Source organism: Pelmatolapia mariae, linkage group LG17 (genome assembly GCF_036321145.2).
Source record: "Pelmatolapia mariae isolate MD_Pm_ZW linkage group LG17, Pm_UMD_F_2, whole genome shotgun sequence".
NCBI classification, from domain to species: Eukaryota; Metazoa; Chordata; class Actinopteri; order Cichliformes; family Cichlidae; genus Pelmatolapia; species Pelmatolapia mariae.
This window is the reverse complement of record NC_086242.1, coordinates 35,716,305-35,733,300: the sequence shown is the minus strand read 5'-3', so window position 1 is coordinate 35,733,300 and position 16,996 is coordinate 35,716,305. Positions and strand designations below refer to the sequence as shown.

At 41.5% G+C, this 16,996-nt stretch overlaps 1 protein-coding gene across 2 annotated transcripts; it reads right to left on the bottom strand.

Annotated features, from left to right (window-relative positions):
- Positions 1-64: 64 nt before the first annotated feature.
- hcfc2 (host cell factor C2) lies at positions 65-15,277 on the bottom strand. Of its 2 annotated transcripts, none has more exons than XM_063460540.1 (17): positions 15,049-15,277; positions 14,229-14,377; positions 13,980-14,140; positions 13,692-13,894; positions 12,172-12,256; positions 9,175-9,278; positions 8,773-9,006; positions 8,482-8,685; positions 8,216-8,250; positions 7,061-7,181; positions 2,613-2,669; positions 2,472-2,527; positions 2,247-2,390; positions 1,973-2,155; positions 1,586-1,883; positions 1,426-1,498; positions 65-1,339 (listed from the first exon to the last, which is right to left on the bottom strand). In XM_063460540.1, exons 1-17 carry the CDS (start codon positions 15,212-15,214, stop codon positions 1,330-1,332), a joined length of 2,283 nt encoding a protein of 760 aa, XP_063316610.1. In that variant the 5' UTR covers positions 15,215-15,277; the 3' UTR covers positions 65-1,329. The 2 variants fall into 2 exon arrangements, with proteins under 2 accessions (XP_063316610.1, XP_063316609.1); XM_063460539.1 differs by having other exon boundaries at positions 1,973-2,158; positions 15,049-15,275.
- Positions 15,278-16,996: the final 1,719 nt, after the last annotated feature.

The window sequence follows — 16,996 nt, the reverse complement described above, 5'->3', positions numbered from 1 at the left end:
TAAGTGGAAGAAAATTGATGGAAGGATGGTTTTTTTTTTAAAATTTTATTATTATTATTGCAGGTCACATTGATTAGTTACACACACATTAGACTTCATCACCTGTGAGACCTGAGCAGCTTGCACACATCTGCAATTAGATACCAGAAGAAGCTGCTGCTGATCCAGAGCAACAAACAGACCGAAGATGCTGAAGCACATCTCCACCGGCCCACACACAGGTGTTACACCAGCATCCAGCAGGTAGTCGTATCTTGAGCACCTTTCTTTTACATCCTATACAGTGCCACTAGTGATTGTCATTAGAAACTCTGTGCACTCTGTGGTCACTGCTTTAAAAGTGAAAAATATAAATTCACCCCTTTTTTTGTTTTCCATTATATTGCAACAGTATTTCACCCAGCCTCTGTAATAACTGCCTGTGGTCTGTACATTATTGAGGTCCATGCAAAGCTGCGAGTGTCCTCAATAGGACAATTACAGGCTGATGATGTTTGCTGATACTATCATGACATTTATATTTATAAATCTTCAAGAAAACCGGTCCAGATTGATATAATCTGAATTATAAAAACAACAATTTACTCAGTGTAAATTCCAATGGCTAACTGATGACACTATATATGGATGAGTGCGAGTCTTTTATAAGAGGAAAATGAAACAGGTAAAAAATGTGGCATCTTTACTGCACCTGGTAAAGACGGTAAAACGATGGAGAAGATGGCAAAGCTGTAATACCTTTCACCCAGTACATGACTGTTTTCTGTGGCTATGAGTATATTGAAATTAAATTTTATGTCAGAAATAGGTTAAGAGTACATGGCTTTTGAACTTGCTAATAAAAGCACTGTGATGTATTACACATACATTACAGTGAGATAAATGATGTAAAGACAAAGAAAAATCAAACTGAAATTATATAGACGTATAACGGAAATGTTTGCAGTAACATGTGGCTGAGTAAGACACAAAAAAATGAGCGACATTGCTGATATTTCATAACCTCGTGGGACCAGTGGGGCCTGTAAAAGGACCACTCGTGTTTCCTTCTCATAACCCGTCAGTGGCTTGTTCAGTAAACACTGAGGCGTCTTCACGTCTTCCTGAATTCATTTCAAACAATACTTGCAGTGTTTTCTACATCTTATAATAATATAATAATTACTTAACAAAACACTTTAACTAAAACAGACCACTGGCCAAACAGCCTGTGAAAATGTAAATCTATTTACAAAGTAAAAATTAAATAGATTAAAAATAAATTAACAAAACTATTGGGAAATAGATTTGCCAGCATCTTGAGTGAAAAGTCCTTTCCCCAAAACATTTTCAGTTGGAGCTGCAAGAAGAAAGAAAATAAAGAACCAATTACAAGTGTCCACTTTGAAAAATAAACGAAGCAGAAAAGCTAAAAACTCTGATCACCTGTCAGCAGCGTCGTTGTCAGCCTCAGCACTGCTGTCAGCTTTGGATAGTGATGTTCGCAGTGTACTGGGATCTATAAAACACAGAAAGAGGAGGTTGGTACATCCATCATTTTAATGTGAGAGGAAGTTTAAATAAATAATATCTGAAGCTGCTCCACCTTGAATCCAGCGGATCTGCGTGGCTGGGCCGTAGCCTTGCTCATTCTTTGCAGCGATCCGGAAGACGACTGCTGGTCGGTTGGAGGCAGAGCTGTCGATGTGCGCGTTGTCCAGGTGGCTGGAACTGACCGAGCAGGAGGTCTTGGTGCCACGGTATATCCGGATGAACGCCATCTGACCCGGCCGATCCGAAGTGGATGAGCGGCTCTTCCTCACTGCCATGTACATGGAATACTCCAGGATCCGGCCCGATGGAGATGAAGGAGCCTCCCAAGTGATGTGGACTGAATCAGTGGCCTACATGCAAACGATACCGAAAAGCACATCAAATACATTTTCCAGTTTTCCTGATCTTTGCACCAATATTTCTTGATACTGTGTGTCACCTTGGTAATCTTAACAGCAGAGGGTGCTCCAGGGAAGCCAGGCTGGCAGGTTTTGAACTCGCTGACCGGGCTGAAATCTCCCTGGCCAAAGTAGTTGATGCCTGCAACTCTGAACCTGTATGTCTGACCAGTAGCCAGCTCCTGCTTCTCTCTGCCCTGGTAGTCCTGAGGCCCTGGCAGCTTCTTCTGAAGGAGAAAGCAGAGCGAGCGTGTGAGGGTAAGATGTAGTCCATAAGTGGTTTCTTCATAAATACCATTCACTTCTGGTTTTTACCTCTTTAGTGTTTGTTGCCCGACTGTTGATGGCAGACGTCACCTGGTCACCATCAGCAGGTAGGTAGTAGTGGCTGACCTCAGAGAATAGTGCTTTGAACACGCCGACATCAAACCACACAGCGTTGTCTGGATTCTGCCGAACCTGAAGGTGATGGTTTGTGGTGTTAGTATGAACCAAGCTGAGAGGCAGAGTTAAAAATTCACTATCAGAAGAAAATCCGACCTGATCTGTGTGGGTATAAAAATCTGCTGTCTTGTCTGTAGAAACCGGCTTTTTGCCTGTAAAAAGGTAAAACAATCAACACGTTTTAAAATCCTCACCAGTCAAATATCACTGATGTTAGAGCGTAAGAGCCACCATTACCTGACTGGAGCTGAGCTGAGCTGCTGAGATCTGCTGCTGCCGTCTCCTGCCCAGCAGCTACAAACAGAACACACAGAAACACAAACGTGTCATAAAAATGTCATAAAAACAAAATCCTGCTTTGGAGAAAAATTAAATGACATTATATCATCCGGTTCAGTAACACAATCTGATGTGGCCTGCAAATTTTAAAGTGGACCTATTCAGCATTTACATTCTGTCATAAACAGTGCTGTGCCTGCACCAAGGCTGAGTATATGATAAATAAGGATAATTTGAACTGTGACTCATACAAAGCTACTCTAGCCAGGTCAAAGAATGCACTGCTTTTGTATTTTTTTCAAGTTGAGTCTAAGATTAGAAGTCATAAACTTGAGTAAGTGTTTATTTGTGCAACCATGTTTCTGCAAACATATCTGACTATTACTGTGCAGGAGCTTAAATTCTTAAACCCCAATTGGTAACAGCAGATAGCTTCCCCTCCCTGACCTTGTGTCAGCTGGAGGCTTCTTCCTATTAAAAGGGAGTTTTTCCTTCCCACTGTTGTAAATCGCTTGCTTCAAGTCAAGTCAAGTCAAGTTTATTTATAAAGCACATTTAAAAACAACCGAGGCTGACCAAAGTGCTGTACAATAAAATACAAATAAAAATGCTATAAAACACAGGTACATAAAATGCCTCACAAATAAAACAATTAATTAAAAACAATAGGTTAAACCTTGCTAAAAGCCAGTGAAAATAGGTGCGTTTTAAGAGCAGTTTTAAAAGTTCCTAGGCTTGTGGAGAATCTGATGTGAGGGGGTAGACTGTTCCACAGTCTGGGTGCAGCCACAGCAAAAGCCCTCTCTCCCCTAGTCTTTAATCTGTACCTGGGAACATCTAAAAGCATCAAATCTGCTGACCTCAAAGATCTCCTAGGGCAGTAAATGCTAAGAAGCTCTGCCAGGTAAGGAGGTGCAGTTCCGTTAAGAACCTTAAAAACCAGCAGTAAAATTTTAAAATCAATCCTAAAAGCAACTGGGAGCCAGTGGAGAGAGCAGAGGACCGGAGTGATGTGGTCTCTCTTTTTGGAACAGGTCAGCATGCGAGCAGCAGCGTTCTGCACCAGTTGGAGGCGATGCAAACAGGAACGATCTAAACCAACGTAAAGGGAGTTACAGTAGTCCAGCCGTGAAGTAATAAAAGCATGGACCACCCTTTCTAGATCGTTCCTGCACAGGTAGGACTTGACTTTAGCTAAAATCCGTAGGTGATAAAAAGATCCCTTGACTACGGAGCTGATTTGTTTATCAAATTTAAAAGCACTGTCAAAAGTAACACCGAGGCTCTTAATGGAGGAAGTACATTCTGAAGTTAGGGGTCCCATAAAATCAAAGGAAAGGTTAGGGTCTTTAGGAAGCCCAAACACAATGACTTCAGTTTTACTTTCATTTAGATGTAAAAAGTTAAGAGCCATCCAAGTCTTAATGTCCGACAGACAGGAGAATAACGGCTGCAAAGAGTCCTTACAGTCAAACCTCAGTGGGAGGTAGATCTGAATGTCATCAGCAAAAAAATGAAAGGACACATTATGTTTGCGCAGCACATCGCCCAGAGGGAGCAAATACAGAATAAACAGCAGGGGGCCTAGAATGGACCCCTGAGGTACACCACAAGTTAAAGGAGCTCTGGGAGATGACAGTTCACCAAGGTGAACAGAAAAACTCCTGTTATCCAGGTAGGACTGGAAGAATTTCAAAACAGTACCTTGCAGACCGACACAGTGTTCTAGGCGGGATAACAGTATATTGTGATCGACAGTGTCGAAGGCTGCTGTCAGGTCTAAGGTTACTAGGACAGCAGCATGACCAGAGTCTACAGTCAAAAGCAAATCATTAAAAACTCTCAGTAAGGCGGTTTCAGTGCTATGACGAGCTCTAAAACCAGACTGAAACTTCTCATAGAGACTGTTGTTGTCTAAAAATGACTGGAGCTGCCTGAAGACCACTCGTTCCAATACTTTGGACAGAAAGGGCAGATTGGAGATGGGCCTATAATTAGAGAGTATAGATGGATCCAGGTTAGGCTTTTTGAGGAGAGGTTGAACAACAGCATGCTTAAAGAGTGTTGGGAAACAACCAGAGCTGAGACAGGCATTGATCAGGACCAGAAGGAAAGGTCCAACTGAGTCCAGGACCTGTTTCAGAAGACGAGAGGGAATAACATCAGTGGAACAATTGGTGGATTTGACCTTGCAGACTGTTTCATGCAGCTGAGAAAGAGAAATTAGCTCAAACTGATTAAAGGCAGATTGGCACGGGAGAGGAACACAGGGTTTTAAAGGTGGAGGTGGAATGACAGACTGCAGAAGGGAAATCTTATTAACAAAGAAACATAAAAAGTCATTGCAAAGGGTAACAGAAGGTGTGAGGCAAGTGGACGTATGAGGATCAACAATGGAGTTTAAAACGCGAAACAATGTCTGAGGTTTATGGACATTACTGCTAACCAGGTTAGATATGTAGGTGGACTTAGCGTCTTTAGCAGCTTTCTGATAAGCTAAACGAGAATCTCTCAGGATATTGAAGGAGATTTGCAGCTTGTCCTTTTTCCACTTTCTCTCAGCACTCCTGCAGGAGCGCCTGAGAGCGCGAACAGAGTCTGTAATCCAAGGTTCAGCGTGAGCTTTGGGCCGGAGTGATTTTAGGGGAGCGATGGAGTCCAGAATAGAAGTGCATGTTGAGTTAAAAAGAGCAGTTAAATCTTCTGCACACGGGGAGTCAATCCAGTCCACCGTGGAGAGCTCAGAGTTGCTAAAAGCAGCAGAAAACTGGGATGGTACATGGGTATTGATGATCCGGTGGCGGCGTGAAGGAGCTTTAACTGCAGCAACAGAACATTGTGCAGTGGCGGAAAACAGAACAGGACGGTGATCAGAGATACACGCACTCTCACAGATTTCAGAGATGTGGATACTCAGGCCGTGGGACATGACGAGGTCCAGTGTGTGACCTTTCTCATGTGTGGAGCCAGACACACACTGAGTCAGGTTAAAGGAGTCCAGCAGTGATACAAAGTCTCTAACCAAAGGTTTAGATGGACAACACACATGGATATTCAGATCGCCAACAATAAGAAAATGATCAAAATCTACTGAGAGTCCTGATAAGAATTCCCCAAACTCACTAATAAAGTCTTTGTTGAATTTGGGAGGACGGTACACCACTGCACACAGTAATGGAGTAGATGAGTTCAGTTTAAAAAGCTGCAGTTCAAATGTGGAAAAGGAGGAAGATGAAATCTGATGACAGTCATAAACTGATTTAAAAACACACGCAAGGCCTCCACCTTTACCAGAAGACCTGGGAGAGTTGAAAAACCGACAGCCTGGCGGAAGAAGCTCAGAGAAAGCCACAGTCTCACCAGCATGAAGCCAGGTCTCAGTCAGGAACATAAAATCCAGTTCATGAGAAGAAAAAAAATCCTTAAGCAGAAACGTCTTATTGGAGAGGGATCGAGTGTTGATCAAAGCCATAGATAAAATAAGATCAGTAGCTGTCATTGGGATTGATGTGCGGCTGAGTGGGCGGAGGTTTGAAATAACAGTACCAAATCTGCGGATCCGTGGCTGTAGAGGAGCCGATGACCCAGCACCCAGAACAGAAGCAACCAGCGACATACTAGGAAAATCCAGCAGGAGAGGAGCAGGCATCAGGCACGGGCCGGAGGTGGAAGAGAATCGCTCACCTGAGCAGAACGCCACCGCCGGCATGGCGGGGAGCGAACCAGACGACTGAAGAAGGCGCGGGCCGAGAAGCGGGTCCACCGGTGAAGCAGGAGCAGCGTCGGGCGGAGTTGGAGAGACAGTGCGCACCCAGGGTCCTCTGGGTTGGAGTGAGCCTCTCACAGTAGCAGAGTAGCAAAAACCCATTTGTACAAGTAGAGGATCAGCCAGGCAAGAAAGTGACAGGAATGCCTTTGTACGAGCCAAGAGACCACCTCGCTTCCCTCGTCTTCTCCGGCGTTTTCTCCGGTGTAGCTTGGGAGGGAGGAACCAGGTGCGACGCAGGTAAGGCGGAATGCCATCGAGCAGTGGAGGGGCACTGCTTGTTTGCCCATCAAAAACAAAGGACGAAGGTGCTGTCACTGCTAAGTCTCGGATAGTAAAAAGAGTTTTTCGGTCATAGGTCCGGAGCGAATTAATTTCCACAGTTAAAGCAATAAACAGCAAACAGACAACCAAAAAACAGGTCGAGTGACGGCGAGCCGAACATACTGGCGCCATCTTCCTCGCACCAAGGAGGACATCTGATTGTTGGGGTTTATTTCTGTATTACTGTAGAGTCTTTATCTTACAATATAAAAGTGGCTTGAGGTGACTGTTGTGGTGATTTGGGGTTATATAAACAAAACTGAATTGAATTGTATAAAACAGCATTTAAGCAAGAACCACCTGATAAGAGACTTACTGCAGAGTTTTAGGTTAGAGTCCTCTTTCAAGTCTCTCCCATCGATCCTCCCACCCTGTGCTTGACTGTCTGCTGAGCCATTTGAAGATTTTGCTGAAGTATCCTGCTGCAGCAAAGCACCCTGAAAAAAAAAAAAACAACATCAGGGAGAAAATTTAAGCACTACGTCTGGACTTCTGGCATGTTAGTGTGGCTGTATGTTAGTGTTTGTGTATTAAATCTTATTTATAGATAGTTCTGGGTGATAAAATGATAAATACAGTTTTTGTGAAATAACTTTTCCTCAGTGTTAAGATAAAGTCAGTAGAGCTCATTCAATTCACATTTTGACAGATAACCCAAAAAGCTAATAAGATTAGCACTGAACTGAACTAATGATGTGGCTGGATCTGAGCTACAGCCACATAATTTTAAACTGAAGCACCGTGTAGGACTGGCAGCCGGCAATAGCACACATGATATTTGGGCGACTGAAGCTTTGTACACGATTAAATCAGGAACAATAACAAGAGAGAAAACAAAGGGGAAAAAAAGTGACTTCTTCAAAGACTGAAGTCACTTGGACGATGAAATGTTTCTCCCACTGACAACACAACGCCCACATGAACAGGATTACATTTCTGGGATATCCTTACCTGGATGATTGAGCATGGATTAAGACTGACTTCTTAAAGCATCTTTACTACATTTTTAGCATTTAGAAAACAAAATGATCATATTATATTATATATAAAAAATTGTTTTCTGTCTTTTTGTGAGTTTGTTTCCCAGCAATTTAAAGCCATTTGATTCTTTCCAAAAGAAAGCAAAACAGTGGAGGTGTAGTTTTATTTTATAATTTACAGTATTTTATTTTGTATTAATACAAATGCATTTATTTGAAATTGAATTTGATTTGTTTTTCCCACTGAAACGTTTGGACTAAAGGAAGAAACAGAAAGGCTCAACACAGCAAGAACTCACATATATATATGCTTTTGATAGCACAGATAATTCTGATCTTCTAAATGGAAATAAAAAAACTCTGAAACCAAATTAACTTTATATCTTCATAAAAAAAGAACCATTACAGAAAGAAGTGATTTGATTGACACTGATCACTGTTTTTCCCCCATATTGCCCAGCCTTTATTATTGATATAAGGAAGACACTTACCTGTGCTGCTCCTTTCTCTTCTCGGTTTGCGGTTTCTTCATTTTGACAATGATGGGATCAAACCATTTTGCAAAGAAAGTAAAGAAAGACTGATAGTGTCAATAGTGTATTTTATGGGTCTGAAAGCATTGAAATTGTTCCCTTTTTGCTGCTTATTGTATTCTGTTTGCAGTGACCATTAGCTCTACACAGAAACCTTTCCATCTAAATCCAATAAAGATTTTAATATAAACTGATGAAGTCACTGAAGGCTGTGCTTTCCTTACCAGCAGATTGTTTTTCCTTTCCATTCTGACCATCTACTCCTGTTGGATCCGCTGGTTTGGGACCACTCACTGTAGTCCTGGGGGAACTTGCAGGCTGGATCTGGAGGATATAGCAGTCTGCCGCAGCCAGGGGGCGCCATGCCACATGGAGCATGCTGACAGTAGATTTGATGAGCAGCACTGCCTCTGGGGTCGCTGGTCGATCTGAGACCAAAGGATTTTTAAACAGATTTGTGCTTTTTGCCCCCCAGCACCGACCCCATTGCCCTAACTCGTTCCCCCGTTTCTCACCTGTTTCCAGGTACCACAGGTCCTTGCAGCACACTTGGTAGTTCCAGCTCTTGCGGTATCCATCACGACCGCTCCAAACGTAAAGCCTGGAGCCGACGCTAGCGGCGCAGTGGCCAGCCCTGGCTCTTGGCCTGCAGGCACATGGATCATCGGTCTGTGGTCCCTGGCTCTGCAGCTGGGACTCTATATCATCATCATGCTGCTCTGGGCCAAGGTTCTGCCAAGTCATAGTGTCTGTGATAGGAAAACCAGGTAACAGTGAGCTTGCTGGCCTCCATGAAGGATGTAGGAATTCCATGTATGAGATTAAACAAAAAAAAAAAAAAAACCTCACAGGCTCCAGATCTCATTTACAAAACCACTCATAAGTTATTTTAAGGGGTTATAATGAGAAGCACTCACCTAAGTTGAGAACACTCAGGGAATTAGTGCAGATCCATTCAGTTCCTAAAGCAATGTGCGTCTCTGACTCTGGAGCAGGAATCCAGCCGCCAAAAACATACATCCTGCAGACAGAACACACCAGACTATGTCGAAGGACATTCTGGTTTCATATATACACAAGAACTATAAAACAATAACACACAAACATTGGGTGATGTAAGACTTGGATGCAGCTGCTCATCCATGGAAACCCATTACACAAAGCTCTCTATGCACTGTTCTTGACCAATTAGCTCAAGGCCAAACTAAGTTTGGAGGTCTGGAGCAACTGAATCTGCCAAAAGTTGGTGACCTCTGCACATTATGTCCGTCAACAGCAGATGACCCTGCTTTGTAATTTTATATGGCCTACCACTTCATGAGTTGCTGTCATCCCCAATGGCTTTCACATTGTTATAATACCACTAACAGCTGACTGTGGAATATTTATTAGTGAAGAAATTTCATGACTAGACTTGTTGCACAACTGCCATCCTATCACAGTACCACACTGGAATTCACCGAGCTCCTGAGAGCAACTAATTCTTTCACAAATGTTTGTAGAAGCAGTCTGAATGCCTAGGAGCTTTATTTGATCCACCTGTGGCCATGGAAGAGCCTGAAACACCTGAATTCAATGACTTGGATGGGTGGATACTTTTGGCAGTATAGTGTAGCATTATAGTCAGGCCGAACTGAAATATGATGTTTTATCAACGTAGATAATCATTTAATAAAGTTAAGCTGCATTATCAGATTTAGCCACATGGCAGAGTATAAAGTAGGGCTGCCACAAACGATTATTTTGATAGTCGACTAGTCACTGATTATTTTTGTGATTAGTCGACTAATCACATCATGCATCTATTGGAGGTAAAGCGTACAGCTTATTTTAACAGCATGCATCTGCTCTTATACAACTATCATTAGTTTACAGCTTGAATATGTGCTAACTAAAAATAAAGACAAGATGATAGTTTATTAAACTTTTAATGAAATATGCAGATTGTCTCAGTGGAGTTTAATAAACTCCGCCATCTGCTCCTTGCTATCTAAAATATAACAGGACATTGGAGTAAATTCTCGACCATCTCACACTTCTGTTTATTCAGTTTTCTGAATAAACAGAAAACTGATTATTCAGTTTGTGAAAACTATAACTTTAATCTCAGCCAAACTGATTTACTCAGGAACAAATAAAACACAGAAAAAAGCCAAACAATAACATTTTTAAACTATCTAAGTGACTTATATATCGTGTTTAACCCGAGTAGCGAAAGACCGCGGGGATCTGAAAACGATGTTCCGGGAGTCCACTGCTCTCGCCGGCTCTAGTGAGCCTTGAACCCTGGCTAGCTATCAAGCTGGTGGGTAACAGACGTCTCTCGAAAACGTCAGCGCACTTTTGCAAATATGTGATGTCTTGATAAACCGAGCAGATATTTGAAGTTTACACAGCTACATTCTCGCCTGAAAATATGTTAAAAGTTTATTTTGTGACCCAGAAAGAGTAATAAGAGTAATATAAAAACTGAAGGACACATTTGTCGGAGTCTTCGAATTTGGACAGCCTTCGTCGCGTCGCTGTAACGTAATAGGCCTACAAATGCGGCTTTCGAAGGATGCTGTCCCTGAATTTGGACACAGCTACGATACCAGAGACTGCTTCTTCTTCTTCGGGGTTTAACGGCAGCTGGCATCCTTGTACATGCAGTGCTGCCATCTTCTGTTTCAGCCCATTATTACACTCTTAAACCCTACTGCTTATTCCTGTGTCTTTCGGGATCTTACAAAGCTTTAAAGGACGTGTCTACTATTAAATAAATCGTCGACGTAATTGTGACTAGTCGACTAATTGTGGCAGCCCTAGGGCTGGGCGATATGGCCTCAAATTCATATCGCGATATAATTTGAAGCATGTGCGATAACGATATATATCACGATATATTCTTTTCTTCTGTATAACGTATTTCCACACTATAAGGCACACTTAAAATCCTTTAATTTTCTCAAAAATCGAGAGTGTGCCTTATGTATGAATTCTGGTTGTGCTCACTGACCTTGAACCGATTTTGGCGTGTAGAAATCTGTTAAAAAATGTTTTAGTACAACTTTGGTAAGCCTGCTGATGGACTGCTTGATGGATTGTCAGAGCATTACGGCTGCCGTAGTGAGGAGTAATCTGGGTCCAAAACTCCGTCCCCTTCAGGTCCCAAAGTCAAACGAACACTGAGAGTTAAAAACAGTCTAAATTCTTTCATCTTTAATTAAATCATCAGCGTTGCTGCTTTATCGGGTGTAACAATTAAGTTTAACATCCATGCAAACATGAAAACAGAATTTATTAAATTTAACGGAGTTAGAAGTTAACAGGAAGTTAGCTCGCTAGTTTATACCTAAACATTTCATACCATGTTCTGACTGAGAGATTTTTGAAACTAATTAAAACGTACAGCTCTGCTACCACTTCCAACATAAATGAAGACAGAAAACTAAACAGCAGTGGCGTTTGCAGGGCTACCGAAGTTGGACTACCTGGTATATAATGTTGTGCTACGTGATTGCTAGCGACACAGCTATGTTAGCATAACATTAGCACAGTGAAGCTGGAGGATGAACGGCAACTTTTTTTCCACTCGATAAAAGTTAACGTGAGGGATTCTGGTGGTTAGGGACAAATGCAATCGCATAGCAGGATGCTATACACGGGCCAAACTTCAGTCAGGAGAACATAATTTACTAATGATAATGGTTGTAGCCGCTGTGATACTTTCTACCAAAACAGGCGCAGCTTGATGACATCATCAACATGCGCTATCGCGATAGAGCGATATAGTCAAAATCTCTATCGTTGGCCAAATCTATATCGTTTCTATCGTATATCGCCCACCCCTAGGCAGCCCTAATATAAAGTAGCTTTTTGTTGCCAGAGAGGAACACAAAAAGCTCTCTGGTGTTAATACATAAGAAGCTTACTTGTTTCCGATGACACTGGCCGAATGAAGACTTCTGGGAAATGGTGTGGAACCTTTTGTTTCCGGCATTGACCAAACCATTGTGTCTAACGACGACAAAGAAAAGATATAGGTGTGTTTAAATATTCCAAACTCCTGTTCCTCATTACCAATTAGAAATGGAGACATGCAAACAGGGCTTAAAACATCAAAGAGAAAAATCAGGGTGTTAAACATGTCACTTCTTGCATTCTGATGATTTTCTATTTAGCAATTTGAGTTTTTCCAGAATTAATTTCTTATGTTATTTCAGTTAATTTATCAACCCTTGAACTTAATAAGCTTGTACACATTAAAAAAAAAATCTAATTGGGGATGACTGTTTTCTAATTATGAGGATCTCAGTGGACTCACATGTGGTAGAGACATGGCTGAGCAAAGTTATATAACGTTACTTTTCTGTGATGAATGATTGCCAAATTAGCTTAAAAGGTCAAAATAACAAAATGAAGCCTGCAGGGAATGACACAGCTGACACCTAACTGAGGAGCAATGCAAACAAAGGTTTAAATTCATAAAGCTGGTTTATTTTATCAGGGTTGCCAACTTTGGAGGAAGAGGGAACACTGAAAATTTTGATCATATGTAACTTCACCAACTTCTGGCACAACCAAAGGTCTTTTCACCATTACAGTTTTCATTTTATATTACTGCCATGTTGCACAATATATATATATATATATATATATATATATATATATTTATATTTATTTATTTAGTTATTTATTTATTTATTTATTTTATTTATTTTTTTTTGCAGTATATATAGATACTGCAAATCCTGTGTTTCGTTAATATCAACCAATCTTACTCTCACATTAATCATTAAGGCAGTTTTATTAAAAACTCATGCTTAAACCTTTTTTTTGTCCTTCTTCTTCTTGCTGGTCCATTTAGGGATTGCCTCCATCTCACACTATACCTAGAATCCTCCTCTATCACACCAACCCTGTGCATGTCCTTCTCCACTACATCCATGAATCGCATTCTGTGGTCTTCCTCTTTTCCTCCTGCCTGGCAGCTGCAATCTTCATGATTCTTTGTACGATACATACTAATTTCTAATCCTGTTCCTCCTGATATCTCCGAATGAAAAACTTCGCATCTTAAATTATTCCACCTCCAGCTCTGTCTCTTGGCTTTTTGTTAGTGCCAGTGTATCAAAACCATACATCATAGCAGATCTCACTTCCTTTTTGTAAACCTTTCCTTACACTCTTGCTGCTATCCTTCTGTCCCAAATCCTCCAAGACTCTGGTCTTCCATCGACTCCACACTTGCATTTAGGTTGGTTTTTTTTGTTATACTATTGTTCTTTATTGGCTTGCAATTTATTGGGCAAGATGAGAGAATGACAGTTGGCAACAATCACAAGCATAAGTATCACTAGTGCAATTTAAATTTTAATCCAAGTGAACATCAAAATAAAGCTTTCTTTCTGCAGCTAGTCAATATGATCTATAAAACAAAGATGACTCCTACCAAGATCAAGCTGCCAGAGGTCATCTAGCCGACTTCCTTGCATCCCTCCAAAGATGTAGAGCTTCGGGGAACCAAGGCCAGTGTAGGCAACTGATGTATGGGACTCCCGTGCAGAGGGACCACGGCCCATTGTGTCTGGAATGTTCCAGCCTCTGGCCCCTGACATTGACTGGAGCTCCAATTCATACAAGTCTCCCAAATACCTAAAATGGGAAAAACCCAATAAACCACAGAGCACTTACAGGTTTTTACACCATTCTTCAGAGTAAAGATGTATCTGCACAGTACCTTGGCACGTTGCCATTGGGATCCTCACTATCATTGGCCAGCCCTCCAAACAGGTAGCATTTATTACCCACAAGAGTGAAGCTGTGTCCGATCCGAGGGCACGGCAGTGAGCCGTTTCTGGGTGCCCTTGGCTTCAGTTTCTTCCACAGCCAGCGACTCGCCTGAGAAACAAAAAACATCTTTTAACATCTTCCCCATAACAGCACCAGAGTTAGAAGAAGCTGCAGTGGAAAAAAGAGACAGTGTTACCTGGAGTTCATAGAGGCTGTTAGTGTATTTCCCAAACTCAACCATTCCACCAAAGACCAGTATTCGAGTACCTTCACAAACAAAGCCATGGGCTGCACAGCCAGGAGGGATGTCACCCCTAACCGCAGGTAGAAACCACTGCTTTGAGACTGGGAAAAAGGGTAGCTGTTAGCCAATGTTTAATGCACTGGCCAAAGCTGGCCTGGAGACAATTCACGCATTCACGTTAAATATATTTTTACATACATAACCCAAACTGCACCTTAAGTAACAAAAGAACTTCATATATTTAATATGCTATATAGTTCAGTGCTTTCTTTGTGCATGTTTTCACTATTACACAAAAGTCCGTTATGAGTCACGTTCAAACACTCGATACCGGAGTAGTCTCGAGTTCCGCTGGCACTTTGTCGCACACAGTAAGCTTTGTTTAATTTTTGCCATGCTTCTTCGTGAAGTTTTATGTTTTCAAGCTAAATGCTACCGCTAATTAAACAAAGGATGTGACGTTCTTACTTTTTTTTGGCTCTTGCTCAAATTCACTTAGTTTTATAGTTCACTACATTTCGGAACTATAAAACTCTCCTGGTCTAGTAAGTGAATAGTTTACAAACATCAAAAAGAACCCAACCAAATAATATCGTACACACGCAATTTTATAATTTTGCGGTTGTTTTATAAAGATATATATAACACATATATATAAAACAAAAGCCCGTGGTGGAGGGCTCGTTAGCTTAAGGGGTCGTTTCCCTCTCGAGCATGCTAAAAACATTAGCCGCTAACCTGCTAGTTAGCGTGAATGCTAACGTTAGCTCACCAGTGTTGTAAACATGGAGATCCTCCGCTATCCCTTCGTTTCCACCACCGAAAACGACGATGAGCTCCCGGATTGCGACTGCACGGTGTCCATGCCTGGACCGAGGTATCACTCCTGTAACGGAATGCACTTTCCTCCACTGCGGCTCCTCTTCGCTGCTCGTCATTTTCCCGTTGGGGAGCCCAAAGTTTGGCGCTGTTGACGTTTTAAAGATGGGGGCGGACCGGAGAGGGCATCAGGAACTTCAACCAAAGAGGAACAAACAAATAGGAAGTCTCACTCTGATCTTTGGTTTGTCTTAATTTTTCTGTATATGAGTTTTTAGGAGCTGCAGAGCAGTTCGTTAGATTAACGTGAAGAGATGGAGAACTATTCGGTGGAAGCACATATTCTTGATGCCTGTGACAATTGATTTTACACATGGATATCTGTCTATTTGTAGTCTTTTCATCTGAAAAAAATATTTCTCATTATTTATTTTTATTTTTAATTTTTGGGTGGAAGGGGAAAAACACAAAGTTTTGATTTCCATTTGCGCCAAAATATGTTCACAAGTGCACAGTCTGTGTGGAGTAAATACATCATGAAGCATTTGTTTATGTCTTATGAAGTTTTATCTTGTTATTGATCAGATTGTGTGTGTTGATTGGTTACCAGACAGATTAATTGTCTGTCAGTGCAACTTGGCTTCTGTCATCCTTTCTCTCATTTGTCTGTGCTGTTTTGCATGTCCTGATGCATGCTATATGGCTGTATTGTTATGATTTTCATACTGACTTAACATTTAAAGGTGTATTTTGTAATTACCCTAGGCAAGAAGTAAATAAAACTTTCACCACCAGTGGGCAGTGTTTGGCAAGTGAGTGTCTTAAAATGGTTTCAAATGTGCATAGCTGCGCTTTCATTTTTGATGTAGCCATACCCACCATCTCGCCAAGAGCCTTTTACCGCTTTGTAGGCCACCAAAAATAACTTGCCTTGTTAAATTCAGTCCTCCGAATTCTCTTGGTAGTCTTAGTTTTTTCTAATGTTATCAACTACTTTAAAAGACAGGTATTCAAAAAAGCGCAGCAGTGTGTGCTGCACGTAGTGTAGAATGTTGCTCGATTGCACTGCATGTCACAAGCTAAACAGTCAAATGACATAAGGACGACATGCAAAACCACAGTCAAATGAGAGGAAGTGCAACAAGATGACACATGTAAAGTTGCACTCACACGGTCACCTTTTATTAGGTGAGAAAAGACCTGCACAATAGTTTGCTATTATTTCGCACACAAATGAAGCACAGGTCAAAGCAGAAAAGACAACGAAATGTTTTCTCATGCGTTTGCCTCACACAGTCCGACGGCATCTGAACGTAACTTTATCACAAGAGGAATTTCATAGGAAACCCAGCATTCAAACCTCCACCCAGGGACATTTACATAACAATTTCAAATTGATCTGTGTTGCGTTATGGAAAGTAACCTGACATGGTGCACAGACAATCCAGCTCCACCAGCTGTTGGGTAAGCATTACCTGTCAGTGTCTGCCCATTACATTGTGTTTTTCCTGTTGGGTTAAATTAGCTTCTGACTGCTTGAGGACTCTAAACTGTCTCACATGCGACCCCTATCGGCATGCAGTTGCAATAATAAACAATTGCAGAATTATGTCATGAAGGCTGCATGATATAAATGATGCAACAGCTGTTGGCATGGCATTGGAGGCCACCGTGACACACATACACACACTAAAAAAATGTTTAATGTAGAATTGAACCATACAGCACTGTCTGACTTAGACACAACAGGTTTCTCAGTGCTTAAAAAAGCAAAATCTGATTAATATTTTATGCTAAATTCTGTCTGTTGACCAGTATGTGACTAGAGTGTGTGTGGTCGTTTGATGTTGCTCTCTGGTGTGGGTTTGGAAATGGAAATTTCAGGGAGAGCAGAGAGTGGG